The sequence below is a fragment of the Salmo salar genome, chromosome ssa27 (assembly GCF_905237065.1).
Source record: "Salmo salar chromosome ssa27, Ssal_v3.1, whole genome shotgun sequence".
Lineage (NCBI taxonomy): Eukaryota > Metazoa > Chordata > Actinopteri > Salmoniformes > Salmonidae > Salmo > Salmo salar.
Genome location: NC_059468.1, coordinates 30,932,030 through 30,944,473, shown reverse-complemented (window position 1 = coordinate 30,944,473; position 12,444 = coordinate 30,932,030). Strand labels below are relative to the sequence as shown.

The 12,444-nt window shown below is 44.7% G+C and overlaps 1 protein-coding gene across 1 annotated transcript in view; it reads left to right on the top strand.

Annotated features, from left to right (window-relative positions):
* Positions 1-12,444, top strand: part of zgc:85777 (isovaleryl Coenzyme A dehydrogenase) — a 49,998-nt gene that overhangs the window by 26,227 nt on the left and 11,327 nt on the right. The window contains 1 exon segment of the mRNA NM_001141719.1: positions 10,232-10,361. Coding sequence (NP_001135191.1) covers positions 10,232-10,361 — 130 coding nt within the window.

Genomic DNA, 12,444 nt, shown 5'->3' with positions numbered 1-12,444 from the left:
TGTGCGGGGGCGCTGGTTAGTTGAGGTAATATGTACATGTAGGTAGAGTTATTAAAGTTAGTATGCATAGATGATAACAACAGAAAGTAGCAGTGGTGTAAAAGAGGGGGGGCAATGCAAAAACTCTGGGTTGCCATTTGATTAGGTGTTCAGGAGTCTTATGGCTTGGGGGTAGAAGCTGTTTAGAACCCTCTTGGACCTAGACTTGGCGCTCCGGTACCGGTTGCCGTGCGGTAGCGGAGAGAACAGTCCATGACTAGGGTGGCTGGAGTCTTTGACAATTTTTAGGGCCTTCCTCTGACACCGCCTGGTATAGAGGTCCTGGATGGCAGGAAGCTTGGCCCCGGTGATGTACTTGGCCGTGCACACTACCCTCTGTAGTGCCTTGAGGTCGGAGGCCGAGCAGTTGCCATACCAGGCAGTGATGCAACCAGTCAGGATGCTCTCGATGGTGCAGCTGTAGAACCTTTTGAGGATCTGAGAACCCATGCCAAATCTTTTGTCTCCTGAGGGGGAATAGGTTTTGCCATGCCCTCTTCACGACTGTCTTGGTGTGCTTGGACCATGTTAGTTTGTTGGTGATGTGGACTTGAAGGAACTTGAAGCTCTCAACCTGCTCCACTGCAGCCCCGTCGATGAGAATGGGGGCGAGCTCGGGACTCTTTTTCCTGTGGTCCACAATCATCTCCTCTGTCTTGATCATGTTGAGGGAGAGGTTGTTGTCCTGGCACCACTCGGCCAGGTCTCTGACCTCCTCCCTATAGGCTGTCTTGTCTGTGATCAGGCCTACCACTGTTGTGTCATCGGCAAACTTAATGATGGTGTTGGAGTCGTGCCTGGCCGTGCAATCATGAGTGAACAGGGAGTACAGGAGGGGACTGAGCACGCACCCCTGAGGGGGCCCCTGTGTTGAGGATCAGCGTGACGGATGTGCGTCAGGAAGTTCAAGATCCAGTTGCAGAGGGAGGTGTTTAGTCCCAGGGTCCTTAGCTTATTGATGAGCTTTGATGGCATTATGGTGTTGAACGCTGAGCTGTAGTCAATGAATAGCATTCTCACATAGTCGTTTAGGCAGGTTACCTTAGTGTTCTTGGGCACAGGCACTATGGTGGTCTGCTTAAAACATGTTGGTATTACAGACTCGGACAGGGAGAGGTTGAAAATGTCAGTGAAGACACTTGCCAGTTGGTCAGCGCATGCTTGCAGTACGTGTCCTGGTAATGCGTCTGGCCCTGCGGCCTTGTGACTGTTGACCTGTTTAAAGTTCTTAGTCACATCGGCTGCGGAGAGCGTGATCACACAGTCTTCCAGAACAGCTGGTGCTCTCATGCATGTTTCAGTGTTATTTGCCTCGAAGCGAGCATAGAAGTAGTTTAGCTCGTCTGGTAGGTTCGTGTCACTGGGCAGCTCTTGGCTGTGCTTCCCTTTGCAGTCTGTAATAGTTTGCAAGCCCTGCCACATCTGACGAGCATCGGAGCCGGTGTAGTGCAATTTGATCTTAGTCCTGTATTGATGCTTTGCCTGTTTGATGGTTCGTCGGAAGGCATAGCGGGATTTCTTATAAGCTTCCGGGTTAGAGTCCCGCTCCTTGAAAGCGGCAGCTCTAGCCTTTAGCTCACTGGATGTTGCCTGTAATCCATGGCTTCTGGTTGGGGTATGTACATACGGTCACTGTGGGGACAATGTCATTGATGCACTTATTGATTAAACCAATGACTAATGTGGTGTTCTCCTCAATGCCATCTGAGGAATCCCGGAACATATTCCAGTCTGTGCTAGCAAAACAGTCCTGTAGGTTAGCATCTGCTTCATTTTTATTGATCTAGTCACTGGTGCTTCATGCTTTAATTTTTGCTTGTGAGCAGGAATCAGGAGGATAGAATTATGGTCAGATTTGCCAAATGGAAGGCGAGTGAGAGCTTTGTATGCGTCTCTGTGTGTGGAGTAAAGGTGGTCCAGAGTTTTTATTCCTCTGGTAGCACATTTAACATGCTGATAGAAATTTGGTAAAACGGATTTAAGTTTGCCTGCATTAAAGTCCCCGGCTACTAGGAGCGCTGCCTCTGGGTGAGCGTTTTCTTGTTTGCTTATGGCGGAATACAGCTCATTCAATGCGGTCTTAGTGCCAGCCTCTGACTGTGGTGGTATGTAAACAGCTACGAAAAATGCAGATGAAAACTCTAGGTAGGTAGTGTGGTCTACAGTTTATTATGAGATACTCTACCTCCGGCAAGCAATAACTCGAGACTTCCTTAGATATCATGCACCAGCTGTTATTTACAAAAATACATAGTCCGACGCCCCTTGTCTTACCAGATGCCGCTGTTCTATCCTGCCAGTACAAAGTATAACCAGCCAGCTGTATGTTGATGGTGTCGTCGTTCAGCCACGTCTCCGTGAAGCATAAGATATTACAGTTTTGGATGTCCTGTTGGTAGTTTCATCTTCCGCGTAGGTCATCTATTTTTCCAAAGATTGCACGTTTGCTAGCAGAATGGAAGGAAGTGGGGGTTTATTTGATCGCCTACGAATTCTCAGAAGGCAGCTCGCCCTCCGGCCCCTTTTTCTCCGCCGCCTCTTCACGCAAATCACAGGAATCTGGGCCTATTCCCGAGAAAGCAGTATATTGTTCGCATCGGCCTCGTCAGACTCGTTAAAGGAATGAAAGTATCCTGCTAGACCGTGGTGAGTAATCGTAGTCCTGATGCCCAGAAGTTATTTTCGGTCATAAGAGATGGTAGCGGCAACATTATGTGCAAAATAAGTAAAAAAACAAGTTACAAACAATGTAAATAAACAAACAAAAATCACAAACGGTTGGGGGCACGTAAAACGTCTGCCTTCTCCGGCGCCACTCTCGAGCACTACTCTCATATTGTTAGGGCTCATTTTGCTATAGAGGGGCTTATAATGGAGTTATGTAGAGCTTATGAAGTGCTTACAACTATTCCATTGAGATATATACAGTTGAAGTCAGAAGTTTACATACACCTTAGCCAAATACATTTCATCTCAGTTTTTCACAATTCCTGACATTTAATCCTAGTAAATATTCCCTGTCAGTTAGGATCACCACTTTATTTTAAGAATGTGAAATGTCAGAATAATAGTAGAGAGAATGATTTATTTCAGCTTTTATTTCTTTCATCAGAAGTTTACATACACTCAATTAGTATTTGGTAGCATTGCCTTTAAATTGTTTAACTCGGGTCAAATGTTTCAGGTAGCCTTCCACATGCTTCCTACAATAAATTGGGTGAATTTTGGCCCATTCCTCCTGACAGACCTGGTGTAACTGAGTCAGGTTTGTAGGCCTCCTTTGCTCGCACACGCTTTTTCAGTTCTACCCACACATTTTCTATAGGATTGAGGTCAAGGCTTTGTGATGGCCACGCCAATACCTTGACTTTGTTGTCCTTAAGCCATTTTGCCACAACTTTGGAAGTATGCTTGGGGTCATTGTCCATTTGGAAGACCCATTTGCGACCAAGCTACAACTTCCTGACTGATGTCTTGAGATGTTGCTTCAATATATCCACATAATTTTCCTACCTCATGATGCCATCTATTTTGTGAAGTGCACCAGTCCCTCCTGAAGCAAAGCACCCCCACAACATGATGCTGCCATCCCCGTGCTTCACGGTTGGGATGGTGTTCTTCAGCTTGCAAGCCTCCCCCTTTTTCCTCCAAACATAACGATGGCCATTATTGCCAAACGGTTCTATTTTTGTTTCACCAGACCAGAGGACATTTCTCGAAAAAGTACAATCTTTGTCCCCATGTGCAGTTGCAAACCGTATTCTGGCTTTTTTATGGTGGTTTTGGAGCAGTGGCTTCTTTCTTGCTAAGTGGCCTTTCAGGTTATGTCGATATATAGACTTTTGTACCTGTTTTCTCCAGTATCTTCACAAGGTCCTTTGCTGTTGTTCTGGGATTGATTTGCACTTTTCGCACCAAAGCACGTTCATCTCTAGGAGAAAGAACGCATCTCCTTCCTGAGCGGTATGACGGCTGCGTGGTCCCATGGTGTTTATACTTGCGTACTATTGTTTGTACAGATGAACGTGGTACCTTCAGACGTTTGGAAATTGCTCCCAAATATAATCCATACTTGTGGAGGTCTACAATTCTTTTTTTCTGAGGTCTTGGCTGATTTCTTTTGATTTTCCCATGATGTCAAGCAAAGAGGCACTGAGTTTGAAGGTAGGCCTTGAAATACATCCACAGGTACACCACCAATTGACTCAAATTATGTCAATTAGCCTATCAGAAGCTTCTAAACCATGACATAATTTTCTGGAATTTTCCAAGCTGTTTAAAGGCACAGTCAAGTGTATGTAAACTTCTGACCCACTGGAATTGTCATACAATGTGACTCATAAGTGAAATAATCTGTCTGTAAACAATTGTTGGAAAAATTACTTGTGTCATGAACAAAGTAGATATCTTAAACGACTTGCCAAAACTATAGTTTGTTAACAAGACATTTGTGGAGTGGTTGAAAAACGAGTTTTAATGACTCCAACCTAAGTGTATGTAAACTTCCGACTTCAACTGTATATATATATATTATATATTAATATTATATTAGTTAAGCCATGCCACCTTGCCTGTGCAACATTTCTTCATCTCCCACCCCTTCTTATGCGAATATCCCCGATGCTTCTCCCTCTTTTTCCCCTGCCCTGCCACAAAGAGTCCGAGGTGCTAAAGGAGCTCCTTAAACTTGACACCAAAAAACCATCTGAGTCAGATGGTTTATACCCTTTCTTCTTTAAGGTTGCGTGGTTTCATCACCAAGCCTATCTCCAACTTTTTTACCCTGTCTCCTTTCTGGGGAGGTTCCCATTGCTTGGAAGGCAGCCACTGTTCGTCCTTTATTTAAAGGGGGAGATCAAGCTGATCCTAATTGTTATAGGCTTATTTCTATTTTGCCCTGTTAATCAAAAGTGTTGGAAACACTTGTCAATAATCAACTGACTGGCTTTCTTGATGTGTATAATATTCTTTCGGGTACGCAATCTGGTTTCCACTCAGTTTATTGATGTCTGATTTGCTAAAAAAAAGCTTTCTTAGTGTCCAGCAAGCTTTCTCTACCCTTAACCTTGTTCTGAACATCTCCAAAACAAAGGTCATGCGGTTTGGTAAGAAGAATGCCCCTCCCCACAGGTGTTATTACTACCTCTGAGGGTTTAGAGCTTGAGGTAGTCACCTCATACAAGTACTTGAGAGTATGGCTAGACAGTACACTGTCCTTCTCTCAGCACATATCAAAGCTGCAGACTAAAGTTAAATCTAGACTTGGTTTCCTCTATCGTAAACGGTCCTCTTTCACCCCAGCTGCCAAACTAAATGTGATTCAGATGACCATCCTACCCATGCTAGATTACGGAGATGTAATTTATAGATCGGCAGGTAAGGGTGCTCTTGGGCGGCTAGATGTTCTTTACCAATCGGCCATCAGATTTGCCACCAATGCTCATTATAGGACATATCACTGCACTCTATACTCCTCTGTAAACTGGTCATCTCTGTATACCCATCGCAAGACCCACTGGTTGATGCTTATTTATAAAACCCTCTTAGGCCTCACTCCCCCCTATCTGAGATATCTACTGCAGCCCTCATCCTCCACATACAACACCCATTCTGCCAGTCACATTCTGTTTAAAGGTCCCCAAAGCACACACATCCCTGGGTCGCTCCTCTTTTCAGTTCGCTGCAGCTAGCGACTGGAACGAGCTGCAACAAACACTCAAACTGGACAGTTTTATCTCAGTCTCTTCATTCAAAGACTCATGTGTTGCTACCATGTTGTTGTCATGTTGTGTTCCTACCATGCTGTGTTGTCATGTGTTGCTGCCTTGCTATGTTGTTGTCTTAGGTCTCTCTTTATGTAGTGTTGTTGTCTCTCTTGTCGTGATGTGTGTGTTGTCCTATATTTATTGTGGCAGACCAGGGGGTTGGGTCAAAACGTTTACACAGATCATACACGGACAGAGTAGGATTAGCTCAGTTTCAAAGGTGTTTATTAACCTAATAGTTCAAAAGAAAATCATAGGTCTCCCCCATGAGACCCTCTCCGGGATACTGTCTTCTGGGCTCCGGGTCTTGCTGTATCCTGTGGAGAGCAAAAGCTGAACTCTCTCCGGTTACGTCTGGAACCATCCCCAGGAGTCCTTTCTTCCCCAGTCTCTCTCCTGTGTGCTACCCTTCTGTCAGCTTTATGGGACTCGTACAGCTGGTGAGCAATCAGCCCTTGATTACTCACCAGCCCCAATTAGTCCTGGCCGGAGAGCTGACCTGCTGTACGCCACATTATATTTATTTTAAATATTTAATCCCCCGTCCCCACAGGAGGCCTATTGGTAGGCCGTCTTTGTAAATAAGAATTTGTTCTTAACTGACCTGCCTAGTTAAAGGTTAAATAAATAAAATTATAATTAAGGACCCTGCGACTTAACACCTTCCTCTGCAACTGGATCTTTGTCTTCCTGACGGGCCGCCCCCAGGTGGTAAGAGTAGGCAACAACACATCTGCATGCTGATCGTCAACACGGGGGCCCCTCAGGGGTGCGTGCTTAGTTTCCTCCTGTACTCCCTGTTCACCCACGACCGCGTGGCCAAGCACGACTCCAACACCATCATTAAGTGTGCTGACGGCACAACTGGTAGGCCTGATCACCGACAACGATGAGACAGTCTATAGGGAGGAGGTCAGAGACACTGCCAGGACAACAACCTCTCCCTCAATGTGAGCAAGACAAAGGAGCTGATCGTGGACTATAGGAAAAGGAGGGCCGAACAGGCTGCCATTAACATCGACGGGGCTGTAGTGGAGCGGGTCGAGAGTTTCAAGTTCCTTGGTGTCCACATCAACAAAGAACTATCATGGTCCAAACACACCAAGACAGTTGTGAAGAGGGCACGACAACACCTTTCCCCTTCAGGAGACTGAAAAGATTTGGCATGGCTCCCCAGATCCTCAAAAAGTTCTACAGCTGCACCATCGAGATCATCCTGACTGGTTGCATCACCACCTGGTATGGCAATTGCTCGGCATCTGACCGTAAGGCGCTACAGAGGGTAGTGCGTACGGCCCAGTACATCACTGGGGCCAAGCTTCCTGCCATCCAGGACCTATATACTAGGCGTTATCAGAGGAAGGCCCTAAAAATTGTCTTAGACTCCAGTCACCCAAGTCATAGACTGTTCTCTCTGCTACCGCATGGCAAGCGGTACTGGAGCGCCAAATCTAGGTCCAAGAGGTTCCTTAACAGCTTCTACCACCAAGCCATAAGACAGGTGAACAATTCATCAAATGGCCATCCCATTGTTTTTACACTGCTGCTACTCGCTGTTTATTATCTATGCATAGTCACTTTACAAATTGCCTCGACTAACCTGTACCCTCGCACATTGACACGGTACCGGTACCCCCTGTATATATCCTCGATATTGTTATGTAATTTTCTTGTTACTTTTTGTTTTTATTTTTTTACTTTAGTTTTTTAGTAAATATTTTCTTAACTCTATTTCTTGAACTGCATTGTTGGTTAAGGGCTTGCAAGTAAGCATTTCACAGTAAGGTCTACTACACCTGTTGTATTCGGCACATGTGACTAATACAATTTGATTTGATGTAGATCTTATGGAGACCTTATGAAGAGCTTAGGAAGGCTTCATTAAGCCCTTAATGTTGTTTGTTTTAGGTGGGTCATTGTTGTGCTATAGTGGGACCCCGTCCTGCAAAAACATACATGTAAGGGATATCTTTGGCTGGCAGTGATTCTGTTTGCTTTCCTTCGCTCCACTATCGCGCTGGGCTGTTTTGCTAAAACTCAGTCGCACCTCTGTCTATAAGGTTCACAGGGTTCCAGGCCTGTCACACATTTATCTCCACACAGCTGTGCCTGTTTCCTCTAGTTTTTGGCCCCGATGTTCAGTGTTTTCCTTATTCTGCCACAGTTTTCCCCCTGGCTGCAATATTCTGAGAGCCATTTGGCAGGTGACTCTGACCCTTCTGGCTAGAGAGGAGAGAATAGAACTATCTGGTGTCAATGTTCTTGTTGTTATTTATCCTTGTCATCATTAGTGTCTGTCATTTTATCCCGTGTCTGATGTTTAGTCACGCTTTGTGGTGTTCATAACTAACATGATAAAATCTGAAAAAAGGATTCGGACTGTTATCTTCCTATTGAATTACTGTCTGGTTCCATTCGGCAGATTTGAGCTAGTTGATTAATGTAAATTGTCCAATTTGACATTCAAGTGAGAAGTAAAGAAATCATTTCTAATGTATTCTATTTTCTGTGTCACCTTAGAGCTGCTTTTGTAGTGTCACTGAGCACAAACTCACAGAAATACTTTCCAAGCCTTGATTATTAGGTTGGCGGGCAACCAGGCTACTAGGATATCTAAAGTTATGCTAACTCCTATATAATCGATTATGTAGTACAATAAAGTTACTTTAAGATGATTTGGACATGAAGCGCGGTAAATGCTAATATAGGAGATATTGACTTGCATTGGATTTGTGCCACAAAAGCTAAAACTTTTTAAACTAAAAGCATGGATTGCTGTCTTACCATGTCCATAGACTGCTTACAGGGTAAGGAAACCAATATGTCATGTTTTAATGTGGATCACTATCCCTTTAAGAGGGTGTTTGTTTGTTTAAGTTTCAAGTTTTAAAGTCACATGCACAAGTACAGTGAATTGCCTTTCTTGCAAACTCAAAACCCAACAATGCAATAATCAATAACAATGTAATACTAGAAAAAAACACGAGAAATAAGAATAGGAAATATTAAATACGCAATTAAGTAAGCATACTATATAAAGGAAATATTTAAAAAGTCCGTTCCAATACCATATTTACATGTGCAGGGATACTGGAGTAATGGAGGTAGATATGTATAAGGGTAAGGGGACTACGCAACAGGATATAAGATAAACAGAGTAGCAGCAGCTTGTATGTGAGTGGGTGTGTAGAGTCAGTATAAATGTATGTGCATATTATGTGTGAGTGAGCAAATTATGGAGTCAGTGTTTGTGTGTGTGTTGGAGTGACAGTGTGTGTGAGTGTGTAGGGCCAGGTTAACTCAGATAGTCCGTGTAGCTATTTTGTTAGCTATTTATCAGTTGTATTGCTTGGGGATAGAAGCTGTTCAAGAGGCTGTTGGTGTCAGACTTGATTCACCGGTACCTCTTGCCGTGCAGCAGCAGAGAAAATCTATGGCTTGGGTGGTTGGAGTCTTTGATGATTTTCCAGGCCTTCTTTTCACACCGCCTGATATAGATGTCCTGGGTGGCAGGGAGCTCGGCCCCAGTGATTTACTGAACTGTCCCCACAACCCTGTGTAGCACAATGCCATCAAGGGCAGTGCTATTGCCATACTAAGCAGTGATGCAGCCAGTCAATATGCTCTTAATGGTACGACTGTAGAACCTTTTGCCAAACTTTTTCAACCTTCTGAGGGGGAAGAGGCACTGTCGCGCCTTCTTCCCGACTGTGCGTGTGTGTTTGGACCATTTTAAGTCTAGTGATTTGGACACCGAGGAACTTGAAGCTGTCTACCTGCTCCGCTGCCGCCCTGTGGATGGGGACGTGCTCGCCCCCCGTTTCCTGTAGTCCACAATCAGCTCCTTGGTCTTGCTGACGTTGAGGGAGAGGTTGTTGCTCTGGCACCACACTGCCAGGTCACTGACCTCCCTGTATGCTGACTCAGGCCTATCACTTCGTGTCGTCAGAGAACTTGATAATGGTGTTGGAGTCGTGCATAGCCACACAGTTGTGGGTGAACAGGGAGTACAGGAGGGAACTAAGCACACCCCCCTGTGGGGCCTCTGTGTTAAGGGTTAGCGTGGCGGAGGGGATGTTGCCTACCCTCATGAGCTGGGGTCGGCCCGTCAGGAAGTCCAGGATCCAGTTGCAAAGGGTCCTAAGCTTGGTGACGAGCTTGGAGGGGTTTTGAACGCTGAGCTGTAGTCAAATGAACAGCATTCTCACGCAGGTATTACTCTTATCTAGGTGGGTGAGGGCAGTGTGGAGAGCAATTGAGATTGCATCATTTATGGATCTGTTGGGGTGGTATACAAATTGGAGTGGGTCTAGGGGGGATGGGATGGTGGAGTTAATGTATGCCATAACCAGCCTCTCAAAGCACTTCATGATTCCAGAAGTGAGTGCTACAGAGTGGTAGTCATTGTGTTTATGTGTTCTGTGCAGAGTATGGAGGCCTGGGTCTGGACTTCAGCTACAGTATAGCTGTGTCAGAGGAGCTGGGTAACATCCGCTGTGGAGGCATCCCCATGGCCATCGGAGTCCAGACCGATATGGCCACACCTGCCCTGGCCAGGTAATGTATATGCACCCATCTGGCCCATAGCCATGATATTTTCATTATGAGCCAATCAAGCAAGTCATTTCATTTTTATTTTGTATAATATTTTATTAGAGGAAAGTAAAAACATACAATCAATTGCACAATCACATAGCTTTTTCCCTTTGGACCTCCACCCTTCCCAATGTAATTTCATTTCTAAACTGCATAAATTAGTCTCTGATTCCCACTGACACACAAACACAAGAAACATTTGTAAAGTCAAGCTTTTGTGAGGACATGGAGACAACCCACTCTTCTGACATCTCCGCTTCAATATGCACACCAACAATCCAAAACTAGGACTTTGTGGCTTCTACAAGTAATAATTGACATGTTTAAATACTTCAGAATATATCATGTTGATGATGAGTGAAGCAGCTGTATGTATGTTATTCATTATACATACAGTGGGGGGAAAAGTATTTCATCCCCTGCTGATTTTCTACGTTTGCCCACTTACAAAGAAATGATCAGTCTATAATTTTAATGGTAGGTTTATATGAACAGTGACAGACAGAATAACAACAAAAAAATCCAGAAAAACGCATGTCAAAAATGTTATAAAATGATTTGCATTTTAATGAGGGAAATAAGTATTTGACCCCTCTGCAAAACATGACTTAGTACTTGGTGGCAAAACCCTTGTTGGCAATCAGAGGTCAGACGTTTCTTGTAGTTGGCCACCAGGTTTGCACACATCTCAGGAGGGATTTTGTCCCACTCCTCTTTGCAGATCTTCTCCAAGTCATTAAGGTCTCGAGGCTGACGTTTGGCAACTCGAACCTTTAGCTCCCTCCACAGACTTTCTATGGGATTAAGGTCTGGAGACTGGCTAGGCCACTCCAGGACCTTAATGTGCTTCTTCTTGAGCCACTCCTTTGTTGCCTTGGCCGTGTGTTTGGGGTCATTGTCATGCTGGAATACCCATCCACGACCGATTTTCAATGCCCTGGCTGAGGGAAGGATGTTCTCACCCAAGATTTGATGGTACATGGCCCCGTCAAATGATGCGGTGAAGTTGTCCTGTCCCCTTAGCAGAAAAACACCCCCAAGCATAATGTTTCCACCTCCATGTTTGACGGTGGAGATGGTGTTCTTGGGGTCATAGGCAGCATTCCTCCTCCTCCAAACACGTTGAGTTGATGCCAAAGAGCTCCATTTTGGTCTCATCTGACCACAACACTTTCACCAGTTGTCCTCTGAATCATTCAGATGTTCATTGGCAAACTTCAGATGGGCATGTATATGTATTCTTGAGCAGGGGGACCTTGCGGGCGCTGCAGGATTTCAGTCCTTCACGGCGTAGTGTGTTACCAATTGTTTTCTTGGTGACATGGTCCCAGCTGCCTTGAGATCATTGACAAGATCCTCCTGTGTAGTTCTGGCCTAATTCCTCACCGTTCTCATGATCATTGCAACTCCACGAGGTGAGATCTTGCATGGAGCCCCAGGCTGATGGAGATTGCCAGTTCTTTTGCGTTTCTTGCATTTGGGAATAATCGCACCAGATGTTGTCACCTTCTCACCAAGCTGCTTGGCAATGGTCTTGTAGCCCATTCCAGCCTTGTGTAGGTCTACAATCTTGTCCCTGACATCCTTGGAGAGCTCTTTGGTCTTGGCCATGGTGGAGAGTTTGGAATCTGATTGATTGATTGCTTCTGTGGACAGGTGTCTTTTATACAGGTAACAAGCTGCGGTTAGGAGCACTCCCTTTATTAAGAGTGTGCTCCTAATCTCATCTTGTTACCTGTATAAAAGACACCTGGGAGCCAGAATCTTTTCTGATTGAGAGGGGGTCAAATACTTATTTCCCTCATTAAAATGCAAATCAATTTATAACATTTTTGACATACGTTTTTCTGGATATTTTTGTTGTTATTCTGTCTCTCATTGTTCTAATAAACCTACCATTAAAATTATAGACTGATCATTTCTTTGTCAGTGGGCAAATGTACAAAATCAGCAGGGGATCAAATACTTTTTTCCCCCACTGTAGCAAAATAAGCTTAGTGCGAGGTTTTGGCAACTAAGCCCTTTTTCTACTTGCCCAGGCTCA